This window comes from Acartia tonsa, chromosome 6 (assembly GCF_053477335.1).
Source record: "Acartia tonsa isolate MP-2025a chromosome 6, ASM5347733v1, whole genome shotgun sequence".
Classification (NCBI taxonomy): domain Eukaryota; kingdom Metazoa; phylum Arthropoda; class Copepoda; order Calanoida; family Acartiidae; genus Acartia; species Acartia tonsa.
The window spans coordinates 10,991,850-11,011,349 of record NC_137265.1 but is presented as its reverse complement, the minus strand read 5'-3'; the positions used below and the strand labels follow the sequence as shown (position 1 = coordinate 11,011,349).

The 19,500-nt window shown below is 32.9% G+C and overlaps 2 protein-coding genes across 2 annotated transcripts; one reads left to right on the top strand and one right to left on the bottom strand.

Moving 5' to 3' along the window:
- The first annotated feature begins 966 nt into the window (after nucleotides 1-966).
- LOC145321825 (uncharacterized) lies at nucleotides 967-12,081 on the top strand. Its single transcript, XM_080163455.1, has 7 exons — nucleotides 967-1,166; nucleotides 1,950-2,009; nucleotides 2,462-2,543; nucleotides 3,294-3,377; nucleotides 6,265-6,298; nucleotides 6,643-6,712; nucleotides 11,903-12,081. The coding sequence occupies exons 1-7, from the start codon at nucleotides 1,065-1,067 to the stop codon at nucleotides 12,047-12,049; spliced, it is 579 nt and encodes a 192-aa protein (XP_080019581.1). The 5' UTR covers nucleotides 967-1,064; the 3' UTR covers nucleotides 12,050-12,081.
- Nucleotides 12,082-12,669: 588 nt separating this feature from the next.
- Nucleotides 12,670-14,488, bottom strand: LOC145321824 (profilin-like). The gene is made up of 4 exons (XM_080163454.1): nucleotides 14,224-14,488; nucleotides 13,750-13,842; nucleotides 13,279-13,410; nucleotides 12,670-12,882 (listed from the first exon to the last, which is right to left on the bottom strand). Exons 2-4 carry the CDS (start codon nucleotides 13,840-13,842, stop codon nucleotides 12,730-12,732), a joined length of 378 nt encoding a protein of 125 aa, XP_080019580.1. The 5' UTR covers nucleotides 14,224-14,488; the 3' UTR covers nucleotides 12,670-12,729.
- Nucleotides 14,489-19,500: the final 5,012 nt, after the last annotated feature.

Below are 19,500 nucleotides of genomic sequence, written 5' to 3'. Positions count from 1 at the left end.
TAATAATGTTAAAGAGAAGTTTTACTTGCAATTGCAAAGAACTTATACAAATGATTATTTGAAATAATTATTGCAAATGATTATTTGAAATAATTATTGCAAATGATTATTTGAAATAATTATTGCAAATGATTATTTGAAATAATTATTGCAAATGATTAATTTGAAATAATGATTATAATTATGTTGAAATAAAAATTATTCCATATAAAACTCATTCTTTTTTTTTGCATTAGTCAAAACTTTAAGTTATTTCTTTTAATTTCTTTTATTTCTTTGATAAAGCTATCTATACAACAAAAAGCAATTTTCAAATTTCAAGACAACTTTTTTTTTGTGCATCTGCATCTTGTTGAAAAATAAAAAAATCACATTAGAGGTAGGATTTTATAAATTAAGGTTTAATCAATTAAAGGGAAAGCATCCATAAATATTGAAGTAGATAAACATTTATGGATTGACAAATGGACAAAGTGAGTTATAAAGCAGATACTTGACTTATTCTTTTTAAAAAATCTGTTAAGAACCTTACATGTCATCCTTATCTAAAAGTAACAGGATAGCTATCTTTCTGTAGAGAAGGGTCTAGCTAATTGCTTCTTTTAATTTAAGAAAATTATATTCTCCTGAGAGAAATAGTCCCTAAAAAATAACCCACCCCCAAAAAATAGTGTAAAACCAGGACAAGTGTGTCCATAAGTAGCGCAGTTGTAGAAGTTAAAATTAGTATGGATAAAAGGAAAATAAACAGTGGAAAAAAATAGGAAGATTGTAAAACTAAGAAAATATAGTAGAATTGAATAAACTATAAAAAAAACCCAAAGTTACATATTTCACATTGTGACGTAGTGATGTATGGACAGATAGACGCACGGGCTTGTCAAGTTATATAGTATCTGCGCTACCAATAAAAGGAAAAAAATCGCTTGTAATGAAAGTAATAAAAGTCTATTCTAATGAAACTATAGTATGGTATATTTGAAAATTTGACTTTTAAACATAATAAATCAATCTTATTTTTAAATAATATTCAGAGATTTTCATTTAGTATTTAGTCGTTTAATATGTTTAACTTAATAAAGATATCAGTGAACAATGTTCAGTTATTTGTGTTGCTCCTTGGTTGCGTGGGCTATGCAATTACTCTTTCTTGTTTAGAATGCATGGTAAGCTATCAAAAAAGTATGAAGAGGGGAGGGGGGGGGGGGGGTAGTAGTCGACCCTCAGATGACGGGTAAATAAAATCTGAAATATAAATGACGCAAGTGAGTACAAAATATATACGCATATTTTGGTCAATTTTGGTGTTTTTTTTTTAAAATGCTAAATATAATGATAACTATTAAAACAATTTTTAAGTATAACTTTTATCTTATTAGGATAACAATTAAAAAAGAAAAATGTTTTTACTATATGCAATTCGTGTTCAAACACCTAATTGAAAAAAATAATGCAAGATATAGCTTTTATTTTAAGATAGACGAGGGGCAACGCCCCCTAGAAGCCTTTAGGTATTATTAAAGTGGGAGGGGGATAAGTCAACCGCCTTTCTACTTTTTAATTTGAGTTTTAATAAAAAATATTATAAAAAAATTTTAGGTAGGGGATTTAAAATTGGCGCATTTGTATAAACACCAGTTAATGCACAAAAATAAGGGGGGGGAACAAAACAAGTTTTAAAAAATCCGAGATTTCGAACTACTGTCATCGACCCTCAACTTTAGATTTTAGTTTTAGTTGTTAAAGATTTTAAATATTTGTATGAGGGTTGGGTATTTTTCTAGGGGCGATATCTTTTATGGGGGTTGAGTTACACTCCCCAAAAAGTTAGACCTTAAACCTTCCCTGGACGAACCTATAAGAAGTAGATGAGAGGGGAACCCTCTCGCTACACATACACACACACCCACAGATCATCCTGCTACTTTTATATAAGGATTTATATTTAGAATTGTTCAACAAAAGATGTTCTTACAAAGGGAACAACTGTGAAATGTCCAGAACCAGGGGTAAGCACCTAGAAAAGCGAAGCTACTCTACATTATATGCCATGTGTGCTAGAATGTTGGTCTGTCTGTCTAAATGATTCATTTTTTGGTCTTATTTTATTTTTATGTTTTAATTACTTCTTCATGTAATCATTGATATTAAATTATAGGTTGTCTGTTATATTACATGTCTAAGATACAGGTTTTCCTGTTCTATAAGATCTTCCTGTAAAGCATCGAAGATAGTTGTTATTATATATTTTTTATCAATTATTTTATTTGTTTCCAATATATATTTTTACCCACCCAAGATTGCAACTATAAACTGCACACAAGCCACTGTTCCCTGTATGGGGCCTAAACCTTTCTGGCACCCTGGAGGTTTTTTCTTACCTGGATTTGAACTAACCAAGTTTATCCTAACCTAACTTACTAGAATAGTACGTTTTTTTGTTCATCATTCTATTTTTTAGCCAAATGTAACAGAATATTGTTATAATATGTTTATGAGCACAAATGAAACATGGAATTCTGGTTGCACCGATACTACACAAGGTAGATAAAATTCCATTCAATTCTTGCTTAAGTGATGGCAAAACTTCTTCTATTATGGCTGTGGTCCAGTAATCACTGTATAATAAGATATATAAGTTTTCCGGAATTTTAAAGTTAGGGGGAGATTTGAAATCTGCATCAAATTTTGAGGATTTTTTATAAAATTCGTTTTTTTCTACAATTCTTTATTTAAAAGCGGAAATGCAATTAAAGTTAATTAATTTTGGCATCTGTGATTGGTGGATTTAAAAAATCTGCGCTCTGATTGGATTGCGTACATCATTCAACTAATTAGAGCGCAGGTAGTTTAAAATCCACCTATCCTATTGGTCAAATTAATTAACTTAAAATGCATTTCCGCTTTTCGATAAAGAATTATACAAAAAACGAATTTTATAAAAAAATCCTTAAAATTTGATGCAGATTTCAAATCTCCCCCTAACATTAAAATTCCGGAAAACTTATATATCTTACTGTATAATGTTTAATATTTTTTGCCATCACTAAAGCATAAACCGGATGTAATTATTTAATGTAGTGTGATTGTTTTCTTTTCAAGTACCTTTTAGATGTTTATACAAATGTACAGATTTATTGACAGATAAATATTAACAGATTTCTCTATTTTTCATATGGTTGTTAAAATTCATGATTAGGCGGTTAAAATCCATAAATAGGCAACTATCAAACAACATTTATTTTCCACAGTTCAACGATATGGTACAACTATATGATATATATTATTTAAAGTTGCTAAATGGAAACAGAATACTGAAGGAATGATTGTTAGCGTGGTCCAAAATAGTGCAAAACACGAGACTGATTGTAAAAAGGGTAAATTTATTAATAGAAAGTTACCCCTAGGTACCTTTTAAATCAAACGAAACTCGCTACTGTGTCTTATAGCGTAGCATTGGAGATATGTTTGAATCTCGGTCCAACATGTCATGACTAAAGACAATAGAAATAGTTGTCAGATACGATACATATATGTCAGAGTAGGCGGAAATAATACTTTTACAGGGGTAGTTGCACGAAATGGATTAAACTTGAATTTAATGAACTGTATATTTTTTTGCTTTTGGCCGGATTTCATTAGCAAGATTTGGTTTATAGATATACCAAAATAAGGCCCAATATTAAGAGATATAAGTTTTCCGGAATTGTAATGTAGGGAGTAGATTTGAAATCTGCATCAAATTTTAAGGATTTTTTATAAAATTCGTTTTTTGTGTAATTCTTTATCTAAAAGCGGAAATACAAATTAAGTTAATTAATTTTGGCATCTGTGATTGGTGGATTTAAAAAATCTGCGCTCTGATTGGATGTCGTACAGCATTCAACCAATTAGAGCGCAGGTAGTTTAAAATCCACCTATCCTATTGGTCAAAATTAATTAACTTAAAATGTATTTTCGCTTTTAGATAAAGAATTTTACAAAAAATGAATTTTATAAAAAATCCTTAAAACTTGATGCAGATTTCAAATATACTCCCTACATTAAAATTCCGGAAAACTTATATCTCTTACCCAATATTGGACTCCGCTTAATACAACCAACAAATTAAGGTCTAATCCAGGTATCCAACGTTTCTAAACCAACTAATGAAAGAACTTTTTTTTTTGAAAATTTGTTTACCATAATAATTTACAGTCCAATGTCTCCTTCCTCTCTGCATATATAAACAAGGATGATAAAATTAGGGTTGGGCTGGATATTTTTTTGGTCGGATACCGGATACCGGACATCCGGCTGATTTCAAATGCCGGATATCCGGTATCCGGCCGGATATCCGGCCAACGCCGGTATCCGGCAAATATCCGGTTATCCGGCCAAATTACCGGATATCCGGCCGGATAACCAGCCAAATTACTACATAATAAAGTATCAAAAAAAGATATAGTCCCTTTCATGGCAACGCACCTTAAGGGGCGATTCGTTGAATTTTTTAAATTGCTTTTAATAGGTTATTTTAGGTTAGGTTAGGTTATATTTGGTTAGGTGATTCCCCCACAGGGTTAGGCAATTGTCCCCGGAAGGTTAGAGTCCCCCGCGAGGGGCTAGAAATAGGAGGAAAGCTACTGTGAAAATACGAATAATCGCTCCTTAAGGGGCGTTGCCATGAAATGTACTATACCTGCAAAAAAAATTTCTTCATAAACTGGTGTTTTATATTATACTAGCGGCTGCGTCCCTAGTATCTAGGGATATTAAAAGTGACATGAAAGTGCAGAAAAATACCTTAAAACCTTACAACGACTTTTTTTTATAAAAATTAGACAGCCTAAAACCACCCTGGGACCTATTAGAAGCTTCACTCTAAAGGAGAACTATATCGGTTCAGCGGTTAGCGAGATTCTTTGCTACAGACAAAAAAAAGCTTACTACTTTATATTATAGGATTAAATAAAGGTTAAAACCTAAAAATTAAGTAACTATTAAATGATCTTTCTCTTAGCAAATAAATGTAATTAACTATTACTACCCTCAATCTGTAATATCAACCTCTAACAGTTGGAGGATGGGCGGGGAGGTGGCGTTGAATGCCCCACCCCCCCTTTTTTTATAAAAGGTAGAATGCTCTAACTGAGTGACTTTCAAAATATGGGTATGACACATAACTGAGAGTTGAAATTTTTTTAATACCTACTTACTGGCGGGCACAGGATGCCAGCAAATCTGGTAAGGTCATTCAGGTAAAAAGTAAAAATATTTTTTTACTTAAACAAAGCATTTCATGTTATCTAATACTAAAATATCCTATAGTCGTACATCCTCATATGTAATATAGGTGTTCAAGTCGATTTCAGGATTCAGGTATAATCCTGCAAGTCCTGAACCTCCAGGTCTCTAGAAATCTTTAAACAGTTCCTGTGACCGCAAATTTTTACTTGAAGATTTTAAATTTTAAACTTAGGCTTTTTTATATATCTTCATGACATTTTACAATTTCATAAAATCCGTTACCGTTTACTTGTCAATCATCGGTTTGCGACTGCTGCCACCGCCAAAATTTATGTTTTAAGATTTCTAATATAAAATTTACATAAAGATAAACATATTAAGAAAAAATTGTTCTTCTAGCTTCAATAATAAGAAAATTATATACAGCCATTTAAGATAAAAAAAAACAGAGATTTTTGTTGTAAAATATAAAAGATTATATTGCCGGATATCCGGCCCAACCCTAGATAAAATCCATAAAAGCGAAGCTCTGAAATGGAAGGACATTAACTAACATTAACACTTGTAGAGTGTCAGAAATGAATATTAATGGATAAGTTTATATGTACAAAATTGTAAGTAAATTTGTTGCAAAACTGATTAAATACATGATACTGTTTAAGGTCATACTGACGTTTTTAGGACTTGATTACAGAGATGCTTTGCTTATCACATTGTACCTTGTTGTAATAGAAATCAGTATTTAAAGAATCAGATGAATAGGATAATTTTAAAATACAAAAATTTGTTGTCAAAAAAGTAAAAAAAAAGCTTGTTTTAAATGGACTTACGGACTTTCTGGTAGCAATTATAGAGTTGCTGCGCTTTTTAAGTCGTACCTAACTGTTACAGGAATCAGCATACAAAGTTTGAAATCGATAGGACAATTCTAACCTGTTCAAATGAACGCGCTAACTGTAACGGAAGGACGGACCGACCCTAATTATAGAAAGCTTCACTTTTAAAAACTTAATTTGATTTCTATGTTTAATTTAGAAATATTTGAGAAATCTATGGACAAAATAATAGAGTAAGGATTATTTTATATTAAATCTTTAACACTTTAAATTATTACCAAGGATCTAAAGGAATAAGACAATGGCCTATAAATCAATGTACATCCCCAATGATGATAACAGTATTAACCCTTCTATAGATTACAATTTGTGGTTGAAACGTTTGAACAATCATCATAATGATACAAATAATCAAAATTCAATATAGTCCCCAAATTAAGTTGTTTAGCCAACGAATAGGAAAATGATACTATAAAACTTTTGGGACCAATGTCCCTTCCCTCCCTGATTAGCATAATCTTATATCTTATTGTATACGTATACATTACATAGCTATCTAAATATATATTTCTTCTAGTGGTATTGTACGACATGGAGCAAATTATACTGGTTCAGATTTAGAAAATAAATTCATCTGTATTTGTATGGTAATATACAATAGATCTTTTCATGAAAATACCCTTTTTCGAATTTCAATCTTCTGCTAACCTAAAAAGTTACTTTAGGGGCCTAGAAATATATGTACAAAATTTCAGCTCTCTATCTCTACTGGCGACCTAGCGCCAGGCATGTAAAATATCAACAGATAACGGTAGCACGGCGGTTTTAACAATATCTCAGTAATGTGCAGGTTTTCAGCTCTTCTGCATATTTCAATTTAAACACATAAGGCCAAAGATATTACATCCAAAAAATCTTTTGTCAAAGTCTACTCTAGACCTAGCGCCAGTCAGTTTTCTAAAATCATGCATTTTATACCTGTGAAAAATGAAATCGCCAGCGCTAGGTGTAGAGTAGACTTTGACAAAAGATTTTTGGGATATCATATCTTAGGCCTTATGTGTTTAAGATGAAATATGCAGAACACCTAAATTCACCTTCCAAGCCATTCTCTAAGCATTTTAATTTTTTTTTTGAAATAACGGGATTTCAAAACTGCCTTTTGAAAAGGCCTAAAAAAACTCTTTTTTTGTCCCTTTTTTCACTGTATATAGTTACAACTTATTAAGATATTATTCTCAGTTAAAAAAAAATTGGCGATTCCAGCACCAAAACCGGCAAAAACAGGCAGTTAAACTTCTGAACCCCTACTTAACCCCCTGACAGACCCCCCCTCTATCTCGGCTCCTGTTACAGATAGAGACGTAAAAATTTTTTCTGGTTGTTCATTTGTATTTTTAGAGAATTGCTTTTTCTAGTCATAGCGATCAGACCGCTCCTTATCCGCTTTTTAGCGGCCAGTCGCTAAATATTAAAACAGCTGTAGAGCAGCCAATTTTAAAGCTAAGAAAACCAAATTTTATGACAAACTATTATTTTTTATAATAAAAAAATACCTTTTCTGACCATCGCCGAAAAACGACAAATAACGGAAACCGCCAATTTTGGCGGTAAAACGGCAGTTGGCGGCGCTAAATAATATTTTTATCTGTTTATAGTTACAACTTATTAAGATATAATTCTCAGTTAAAAAAAAATTGGCGCTTCCAGCACCCAAACCGGCAAAAACAGGCAGTTAAACTTCTGTATCCCTACATAACCCCATAACAGACCCCCCTCTATGTCGGCTCCTGTTACAGATAGAGACGTAAAACATTTTTCTGTTGGTTCATGTGTATTTTTAGAGAAAATTACTTTTTCTAGTCATAGCGGTCACTGGTCAGACTGCTCCTAATCCGCTTTTTAGCAGCCAGCCGCTAAATATTAAAAAAGCTGTAGAGCGGCCAATTACTATTCACAGAAGTTTATTATTACTCAAGAATTAATATATATATTTATCAAAAAATTTAATTGATTTGAAGCTTACATGGACTGCCGCCACTGGCTGCGGTCAGCTGGAAACAACAGCTGATTTAAAAACAAAATTTAATATGTCATGTAGGCATGTAAGATAAGCTGAATTTTACAATTTTAAGTCTATGAGTAAAAAAATAAATACACTGGAGCCATTCAAAGTTATTTGAAGACTAGGAGGATTATATCCTGCTGGATCATACCTGAACACCTAATTTTCATCTTATTTTTTACTAAGGTTGATTAAATATTACAAAAGTAATTACAAGAGAGTTGACCTTACTTCTGATCTTAGAGCTTTGTCTTTATGGATGTTGTCATCCTATTTTTTGTCTGTATTTAATCACTTATTAATGTTGTCATCATTGTCATATTATTTGATAAAAATATCAATGCTTTACAAATAAAATTTATAGAGAAGATCATCTTGATGTTTTTAATAATTAGATTTGTATATTTTGATTTTGTTGTTAACCCTTTGTAGACAAATTGATAATATTTCTAAATGTTATTTTTTTTTAATTGTCTGCGACTGGCATCTGACTAAAATAAAAATCTATTACATTAGTTTAAACAATTATCTGTCTTGACCCTTTCCAGACCTTAATCAGCCAATTTTTGTATGTAGTCTTTTATTGGGATCATAAACAGATAAAAATATTAATTGGCGCTTCCAAACGCCATTTTACCGCCGAAATTGGCGGTTTCCGTAATTTGTTGTTTTTTGGCGATGGTCAGAAAAAGCAATTTTTTTGTTATGAAAAATAATTGCTCGTCATAAAATTTGGTTTTCCTAGCTTTAAAATTGGCCGCTCTACAGCTTTTTTAACCCTTTACAGTCGGGCCCCTTGCCGCACCTTAATCAGTTGGGGGGGGGGGCGTTCAACGCCCCCCCTTATTATCTCAGTTACTATTAGAGCTAGAGGGCTAATTTGATAATGAATTTCCGACCTTTTATAAGTCTAAGTCAATTTTTGCTTCCTTCACCCTTTTATTTAACAACCTTTGTTTTTAGGTCTTTTTTTACTTAAAAATTTCAAACGGCTGTAATTTTCTTATTTTTGAAGCTGGAAGAAAATTTTTTTCCCAGAAAATGTTTAACTTTATGTAAATTTTACTTTAGAAATATCAAAATATAAATTTCAGCGGCCGCAGCTGTACTTGGCAGCTGCCAGCCGCCGCATTTGGCGGTCGGCGGGAAAACGGCGGCGGATCTTCATGAAATTTTAATACGTTATATAGACATGTAAGAAAAGCTTAAGTTTAAAAATTGCGGCCACAGGAGCCTTTTAAAGATTTCTGGAGACCTGGAGGATCAGGACCTGGAGGATCATACCTGGAACCTGAAAGTGACTTGAACACCTGTAGTTTATATAAGGATGTACTACTAGAGGATTTTTTAGTATTTTGCTATGATAAAATGCTTTGGTTTAGTCAAAAAAATATTTTTGCTCTTTACCTGTATGACCCTGCCAGGTTTGCTGGCATCCTGTGCCCGCCAGGATGGAGATAATCAAAAAATTCCAACTCTCAGTTGTGTGTCATACCCATACTTAAAAAGTCAAGCAGTTTGGGCTCTTTATCTTTCACACACAGAAAATGAGATAGAAAAAACCGGATGGGGGGGCATTCAACGCCTCCCCCCCCCCTGACCGTTAAGGGTTAATATTTAGCGGCTGGCTGCTAAAAAGCGGATAAGGAGCAGTCTGACTGCTATGACTAGAAAAAGTAATTTTCTCTAAAAATACACATGAACCAACAGAAAAAAGTTTTACGTCTCTATCTGTAACAGGAGCCGAGATAGAGGGGGGTCTGTTATGGGGTTATGCTAATGTCGTATGGGTGAGTTGCACCTGGACTGAACAGTCAACTTGTCAACTCAAGGTCAGACTCTTGGTCCTTCACCTCATACCCGTGGTACAGTACATTACAAACAACCAACTCTCTGTGATGCACGACCTTTGTCTGAGAAGTCCTAACTGTGCATGGTAACGAGTTGCGCCTGTTTTGGGCCAAGGCATTCCCCCCACTCTAACTATTTACGTCGTGCATCTGAAATAGTAGCAGTGGGAACCATTTTTAACGTCTTTAGTTATGACGCGGTGTCGGACGGAGATTCGAACCTAACACCTTCCCGACGACGAGTGGATGCGCTAAAAAGCGGATAAGGAGCAGTCTGACCGCTATGACTAGAAAAAGCAATTCTCTAAAAATACACATGAACCAACAGAAAAAAGTTTTACGTCTCTATCTGTAACAGGAGCCAAGATAGAGGGGGGGTCTGTCAGGGGGTTAAGCACCAATTTTTTTAAACTGAGAATGATATCTTAATAAGTTGTAACTATAAACAGATAAAAATATTATTTAGCGCCGCCAACCGCCGTTTTACCGCCAAAATTGGCGGTTTCCGTTATTTGTCGTTTTTCGGTGATGGTGAAAAAAGGTATTTTTTTATTATAAAAAATAATAGTTTGTCATAAAATTTGGGTTTCTTAGCTTTAAAATTGGCCATTAAAAAATAATAGTTTGTCATAAAATTTGGTTTTCTTAGCTTTAAAATTGGCCATTTTACCACCAAAATTGGCGGTTTCCGTTATTTGTTCTTTTTTTGGCGATGGTCAAAAAAGGTATTTTTTATTATAAAAAATAATAGTTTGTCATAAAATTTGGTTTTCTTAGCTTTAAAATTGGCCGCTCTACAGCTGTTTTAATATTTAGCGACTGGCCGCTAAAAAGCGGATAAGGAGCAGTCTGACCGCTATGACTAGAAAAAGCAATTCTCTAAAAATACACATGAACAACCAGAAAAAAGTTTTACGTCTCTATCTGTAACAGGAGCCGAGATAGAGGGGGGGTCTGTCAGGGGGTTAAGTAGGGGTTCAGAAGTTTAACTGCCTGTTTTTGCCGGTTTTGGTGCTGGAATCGCCAATTTTTTTTTAACTGAGAATAATATCTTAATAAGTTGTAACTACATACAGTGAAAAAAGGGACAAGAAAAGATATTTTTTAGGCCTTTTCAAAAGGCAGTTTTGAAATCCCGTTATTTCAAAAAAAAATTAAAATGCTTAGAGAATGGCTTGGAAGGTGAATTTAGGTGTTCTGCATATTTCATCTTAAACACATAAGGCCTAAGATATGATATCCCAAAAATCTTTTGTCAAAGTCTACTCTACACCTAGCGCTGGCGATTTCATTTTTCACAGGTATAAAATGCATGATTTTAGAAAACTGACTGGCGCTAGGTCTAGAGTAGACTTTGACAAAAGATTTTTTGGATATAATATCTTTGGCCTTATGTGTTTAAATTGAAATATGCAGAAGAGCTGAAAACCTGCACATTACTGAGATATTGTTAAAACCGCCGTGCTACCGTTATCTGTTGATATTTTACATGCCTGGCGCTAGGTCGCCAGTAGAGATAGAGAGCTGAAATTTTGTACATATATTTCTAGGCCCCTAAAGTAACTTTTTAGGTTAGCAGAAGATTGAAATTCGAAAAAGGGTATTTTCATGAAAAGATCTAATATACAATCTTATCAAATATACATAATAAAAAACAAGCGATTTAAAAAATGGAAATAGACATAGCAGCAGTACAGGCAATATTTCTGGCGTCTCTAGCATGACGCGGATAGCTTCAACAAATAAGTTGACACGTGACCAATTTCCAACCAATGTTTTCTTATTGGCAGATTTTAAAAATATGTCTACCTAGATAATCTCTATTCTCTATCACATTATCTTAGATTTTATATTCTTAAAATTTATATTTCTAATAAGATGATCTTTGCTTCCTTGTACTTAATCATCCTTGTATTTTTTAGGGTAACTATAAATGCAATGGAGCATTAAACGATTTTCCATCTTTTATAGAAAGAAACGAAACAAGTTCTAACTCTACAGCTATGGGATATTATTCCAATTATTTTACAACTGTAGTACCCGTTGTATTTACATATTTTGTGCTTTAATATTAATAAATAAAATTTAGCAATGATAATTATCAATGCATAATAATTACTAGATTTTACTATCATATATTTTAGTTTAGCGAAACCGATAGTCGTTGGGGAAGTGATACGTTCAAATCTTCGTCGAAACCTCTACAAGTTGTACCTAATTCTGCTTTATCAGATCCGAGACATTGTTAGCAAGAGTAAGGGGAGGGAACTGCTTACTAGCCTAAACAAGCTCAATTTATTACCATGCATAGTTAGAATCAAGGGGTATTTTACTCCCAAATGTCATAGTCACACAAAATAAAAAGATTGGTAAAAAACTAACCAAATTCTGTTAGAATAAATGGATCATAGAAAGGAAGTAGCTTCTCTCCTATTTCTAACCCCTGCGGGGTCTAACCATGCTTGGCAATCATTAACATTTTCTTAACCTAACCTAACTTTTTAAATGAAACTGCAAACATACGACGCAACCCGCAAATTAGTTCCTTTATACGATCCGAATATTCTTTTTAGGCCAGATTTGAGAGGGTTCGTAAAATATATATCAGAAGCAAACTGTTAACGTCGTGAAACTTAAATTACTGACAAAGATGTTATAGAATAGCTTCGCAATTGAACAAATTAAACAATTTAAAATCTAAATTTTATTGATACATAAATGTTAAAGACTATAAAAATGATAAATAAAATTAGTATCCACAGGTGTTCAGGTACTCTCCAAGAGACTCTGTAATGTTGGCAGCTTCTGGAGCGGTCAGCGGCTCATCATAGATGCTGACCAACAAGGTTTGTTTAGTTTTCATTATGTGAACTCCACCCTTGCCTTGCTTGCCTCTCTTCACCTAAAATAGGATTAATACAATTCTATTAAAAATGTGATACTGAAGTAAAAAATTTCTAGATCAATAAATTAGTGAAAGAACAAATTGTTAGACTGTCAGAAATTTTAAACTAATTATTTAACAAACGATTTAGGGTGACCAAATCTAGTGCAAGAAAAACCTACAATAAATATCAATTAAAGAGAAGAACTTACAATGTTATCACCATTGAAGTAAAGATACTTCTGTCCCTCAAAGACTATGCCAGCACTGCTCAGCTTGCTAGAGTCAACATATCCAGAAAACAGATTCTTCCTGAACCCCTCCCCCCTTCTCACATACAATACAAACGTACCAACAAAGCAAAATATAGAGTAGCTTAGCTACTAAACAATATAATGCAAGAGAAGAACTTACGACGTCATCTCCACTCAGGTAGAGATACTTCTGTCCCTCCAGGACTAGGCCAGCGCTGTACAGCTTGCTGGAGTCATCATACCCAGACAACAGGTTCTTCACCTCGTCAGATGTCAGGTTGAAGTCAGCAGACTGAAAATACCAATTTGAAAAAGTTGTAAAAAATGTTAAAGGGAAAAGAAATTTCTAACTAAATGGGGAAATTAATACAAAAAAAACACTTACCAAAAATTGAAAGTTAATCAAATCTAAATGGATATTAGTAGATAGATTAAGAAGGTAGGCAAAGCCAAAAACCACGGAACCTTTATTAAATTTTAAAATCAATTTAGTTGCTACAGATTTTAAAGTAAAAAATGAAAAAACTTTTAGCAAAAGGGAAGCCTAATCTTTTAAATAAAAACTCTTATCAAAGGCAAGACTGAATAAAACGACATTTTGCTGCATAGAATAGATTTTTATAAATCTTACCTTAGCCCAAATGTTTCCATCCAAGCCAGCAATGGCGGCCTTCTTGAGGTTCTTGCTGATCAGCTGATCATCAACATATGCTTGCCAAGACATCTAAATTATAATCGAATAAATATAACTTTTTATCTAAAGCTAGAGATTTAGCTTTAACAGCTTGACCGAAAAGTTCGCTAATTTTGTAAATCTTAACTTGTGTCCCAGGGTTATTTCAAGCAATTTAATTAAAAACTTAAGACTTAGTTTTGAGCCAATCCCTACCAGTTAGAATAAAAGCGACTAGGTTCTAGGGACGCTAACAACAAAATTTAAAAGTTAAATTGAATACGCAGCCAACGGTTAAAACAAACAGAAATTAAACATCTTATTTTTTAAGAGGTTAAAGCAATTAATAAAAGAAAACAAATGCATAAACTATTTAAATAATCACTGAACCACTACATTGAAACTTTCACAAATAAAATATAACCAAAGTACCTTGATAAAATTGAAGTTAAAGAGTACAAATTAATTACACAAATACTTAATCTATACTGATAAATGTTTTTCTTGACCATAAGTAAACCTTATCATTGTTGTACGTAAACTGGATTTATATAATCTAAACAATTACATAAGATTTTGTTTTATAAATATTGAATTAGTATTTTATTAATTTACTTTTCAAGTATGTGATAATAAATATATACATATTCAAAAATGTACAAAATACAATAATGTTTAAAGAAAGTAAAAATATACATTTAATTGTTTTTATTTTAACCCTTTACACACGATTTGTCACAAAATCCACAAAAGCTTATTTAAAAAGCTTATTTAAAATAAATTAAACACCGTTAAAAACACTTTGATATTGAGGTTCATTAGCTGAAAATATAATTGTCCTTGTTTTGATATATTTGGTTAATCGTGCCATAAATGACGAATGATCTATCTATAATACAAAGTAGAATGTTGTCTGTCTGTCTGTCTGTCTGTCCGTCTGTCTGTCCCTTAAGATCTCGGTAAACACTGAACCGATCAGATTCTACTCTTCAGGGAATATACCTACTGGTCCTGTGGTGGTTTTAGGCTATTTTCTTGGGGGGTGGGACACCCCCAACCCCCCAAAAAATAAAAAATCCCCCCCCTCATTTTTTTTTCTTAAAGCTACTAGCGACAGCACCAGTAGTACTTAATGTTTAAAGTTCCTCTTGGGGCAAAGCCCCTAGAGGCTAGGGGCGAAACCGCTAGAATATATATAAATGTGTGAGGTTAAACAACAGGGAGGAAAGGGTTTGTTTATTACACTAGTCCCCAAAGTTTTATAATAAGGTTTTCTTATTTATTGGTTCAACAACTTTGAGGACTTTTATATAATATGATTGGTTGGTTCATTAACTTCAGTGTCCAAACGTTTCAACCACTAGTTGTAAACTACAGAAGGGGTAATTTTGTGTATCCAGTTTGGGCATGTACAACAATTTATCGGCCATTGTCTTTTCCCTATAGATCCCTGAGCTGGATCTTTAAATCATTTTAGTGGTGAGCCAGATCGGGGTGAGCCGAATTCAGCCAATCACAGTGCAGCATTTCATAAAATGCTGTGCTCTCATTGGTGGAAAGTTGGCTCACCCCGATCTGCCTCACCACTAAAATGATTTAAAGATCCAGCTCTGGTAAAAAAGGCGCGCAATTTCTCTAGAATTTTAGAGAGAGAGAGAGTTAGAAAAAATGTCCGGAAAAAGGGGTTTGGAATTTCCGGGGAGATTTATCTCACCTTTTGCTGTGTTTTACTTTAAACAAGTTCAATTTTATTCAGAGCTTTAATTTAACATCTTTCTAATTGAGAAAGGGTAATTATAAACATAAATTACAAAAAAACACTAACATAGTTTTCCTAATTATAACTTTTAATTAGATATAATTATTTCTTGTTTTAAAATTTGTTTTTGTTTTTGAGTAACAATATATATTAGGGTATGCTTGTTCGTCATTCTATATGACGGTCTAAGTATAAAATCTTTCTGACTGTACTTTACTGTACAAAATTGGACTATGAATTAGCCTGTAATCATTCCGTCTTATATGTTGTTAACTTGAACTTTTGTTTTTGTTTATTGTTAAATATTGATCTGATTTTTGGGTTATAGAGAAGCTATGCATCTTTAAAAATCAACAAAAAATAATTAAATTGTGGGCAAACTATGTCCGTTTGTGATTATCTTGTTTCTAGGCCCAATAAAATAATATACATTTACATAATATTAGTGGCAGCGTGTCTAGCATCTAGGAGATCCATATGCTAAGAATAGTGAAGTGCAGAAAAATAGCATAAAACTATAAAACCAAAGACTTAAAATCTAAAAAAATATAGACTAAAACTGGAGTGGTTTTAGTCTATATTTTTTTTTAGTTTTAGACAGGAATAAACCTATGTGAAGCTTCCTTGAAATGGAAAAATCATCAGTTCAGTAGTAATCGCAATCTTAATCTATAGTAACTTTACTACTTTATATAATAGGATATAAACACTGTTGGCTTTGTTCTTAACTTTAAGGGGGGGGGGAGGGGGGGATGTTGTACCACATTTAATTTTAGTTTAAATTAAAAAATCATGGAAATATTTTTTTTGTTGATGGGGTTGACCCTTCCCTAACCTCCTCACCAAATAGACTAAAAACAGCATATAACAAATAATAAGCTTCCTAATTTGCAGCTATGTGTCATGCCATTTACAAGATCTTGCTGGACATGCATAGACACACAACTTCCTACCCCCCTCCATTTTAGAGGTTAATACAACACAATTAGACATCACACTACTTTAGTATTTACGAAATGAATCGATGTGTTAGGTATATTTCTACAGGGATCTAAAGGGATAAGACAATGGCCGATAAATTGATGTATAAAAAAAACCTTCTGTGGATTACAATAAGTGGTTGAAACATCTGGACACTCATTTAAATGCACCAACAAATCAAAATTCAATAAAAGTCCCCAAGGTTGTTATTAAGCCAACGTAATTATAATACTTTGGGAACTAGTGCAATAAACAGGCCAATGTCCCCTCCCTTCCTGATGTTTATATATTATATAAATTTTGTGTGAATCATTTTAAGAAAATTATATGACTCACAATAATGTATGTATTTACGCTTTCCTATAACGACACAAAGACTTTTGTGACTCATTTTTTCCTCTTTATATTAAAACTAAATTATATTTACCAAAATTGTATCCGCTAGTGATTGGTGGGTAGGTATCATGCGCCATTTTTATCCTACATAACGTCTTACATAGGCGTTAACATAATGCCTACTGTTGTTATGTTAGAAGAATAGCACTAAAATATTTATCTATGACTAGCGGTTGCGCCCATAGCCTCTAGGAGCTCAACAATGAAAAAAAATAGCCTAGACCCATCGTTATGTATCAGTAAGGCTTCTCTGAAAAGTATAACAAGCATTTCCGAGATATTTTGCTTTAAACAAAAACTATATGACTAGTTGCTTCGCCCCTGGCCTCTAGAGGCGGGCGACGGACGTCATGAAAATAGACTTAAACCAACCATTTGTAAAGCTTCTTTGAAAAATACAATCAATGAGGAACAGCAGTTACCAAGGTATTTAGCATCAGACAACAAAAATTACTACTTTATGTTATATCCTAAAATAAAATAAGTCTTCATGTATGAATACCGTTTTTGGTTCATAGGGAAGCTTTGTAAATAAATACAAGAAATATGTGAAATTATTAGCTGAATCGTAATTCTATCATATAAAGTAGCAAGGTTTTTTTGTCTGAAGCTAATGATTTTTTTAGATTAAATCCTTTTGATAGTTTTAGGCTATTTCTCTGCTCCTTTCTTAACCCTTTGAATACTGAGCCCCTACACGATAGTGGTGCAGTCGCTAGTTATCAAATTAAAAGAATAAGGTCTATTGTTACTTTAAATTTATCATACATGATATGGTTAACTAATTAACATCAAAGACTATTGTACGAAAGTTTATTTTCTAAAAGTTAATATGATGGGTTGATGTACGTGTACTTTCCAGGGAAGGAGGGGACATTGGACTGTAAATTGTTGGTTTCCCAGGTTTTACAAACACATCTTCTCATTCTTTGGCGATTTAAAACTTTGGAAACTTCTTGCGAATCTTGTTTGGTTGGTACAAGTTAACAAATATATCAAATTTCCACCAATATTTTAATCTACAGAGAAGGGGGGATTTTATTCTTCCTTATAATTTAGGGTGTACATCTATCTATCGTTCATTGTCGTATCCCTTAAGATCCTATGATTCTATCACCAAACCTGATAATAATTTGAATAATAGGTACAACCCAATAAATTTATTTTAAAAATTTGGGAAATCCCAAATGCTAAAGATTTGGTAATTCACATCTATACTAAAAGAAAAAGTTTTAATTTATGACTTGAATAAAACGCCCATCTAAAAACAAGGATTGCAACATACAATGAAGCGAAGCTGATCAGTAAGTCTAACATACATGCAAAGTCTTTTCACTTGAGTAGTATGAACAAAGATTCGATAATTGATTTAGGATATACGTGGATATATTGAAAGGGGAAAATTTGACCTCATTTATTGGTCAGTCTGTTCATCTATTGGATGTAGTAAAGGGGATAAATGGGGGGTGGCGTTATTCTGGCCAACTGCGAGCATCACTTTATCAGAGTACATGAAAATCTTTTGCAATATCAAAGTAATAGAATCAATAGAATTTTAAGACTTGTTTATAGATATGATTTACTTGTTACATTATTACGTATCATCTTAGGAATTAATGTTCCAAAATTCACATAAATCCTGTAACTATAGACAATTATGGATCAAGTTAGGACGGGACAAAGTGTTCCAAAAATCAGCTATGTGCCGTCATAAAAATGGGGAATTATCAATCTCTTTTTTTGGGATTTTCTTTCCCACTTCTCCTCTCATCTCCCTCCTTTTTATGACGTCACATGGCTTATTTTTGAGACTCTTTGTCCCACTACATCAAGTTATGTTAATACAGCTATAAAACAAACAAGCGTAAACTAACATATTTAGCAACTCAAAGATAAATAAATTACCGATCCCTATATTTCATGAAATATTATTTGGTAGTACCACTTAAATATAGAGTGAGTACGTACTATGATACTTTCACTACCATAAAGAAAACCAGTGAAAAAGTAACATAAAAGTAATAGGATGTTTGTCTGTCTATTTATCTCAAAGGATCTAATATGGTTCTCCTTTACAGTAATCTTCCATAGCTCCAGAATTATATGAATATCATCTAAAATTGAGAAAGTCAAATGCCATGGATGTTCCAACCCTTGTTTGATACGCTTTTAAGTTTAAATTTTTGTTTGTCTATTTATTAAAAGCGAAGCTTTTCTATAATTAGGGTCGGTCCGTACGTCCATCCGTCCGTACGTCCGTCCGTCCGAGATAGATAGCTTTTATTCGTTAATTTAGACATGTTAGAATTGTCCTATCGATTTCAAACTTTGCTTGATGATTCCTGTAGTAGTTGGGTACGATTTAGAAAGCGTAGCAACTCTATAATCATTACCAGAATGTCCGTACGTCCATTTTAAACATGTTGATTTTTCTACTTTTTTAACAACAAATTTTCAAGTGTTTTAATTATCCGTTGACCTGATTTTTGGTATATTGATTCCTGGGACAACAAAGAACAATATTATAAGCGAAGCAACTCTATAATCAAGTCCAAAAATGTAAGTATGTCCAT

Excerpts from the sequence above, each read along its gene's own strand:
- LOC145321825 (XM_080163455.1), top strand. The coding sequence starts at position 1,065 with ATGTTTAACTTAATAAAGATATCAGTGAACAATGTTCAGTTATTTGTG. Across the intron at positions 2,010-2,461 it reads TGAAATGTCCAGAACCAGGG|CCAAATGTAACAGAATATTG; the intron begins GTAAGCACCTAG and ends TCTATTTTTTAG. Across the intron at positions 6,299-6,642 it reads TCTATGGACAAAATAATAGA|TGGTATTGTACGACATGGAG; the intron begins GTAAGGATTATT and ends TATTTCTTCTAG.
- LOC145321824 (XM_080163454.1), bottom strand. The coding sequence starts at position 13,842 with ATGTCTTGGCAAGCATATGTTGATGATCAGCTGATCAGCAAGAACCTC. Across the intron at positions 13,411-13,749 it reads ATGGAAACATTTGGGCTAAG|TCTGCTGACTTCAACCTGAC; the intron begins GTAAGATTTATA and ends TGGTATTTTCAG. Across the intron at positions 12,883-13,278 it reads ACCTGAGTGGAGATGACGTC|GTGAAGAGAGGCAAGCAAGG; the intron begins GTAAGTTCTTCT and ends ATCCTATTTTAG.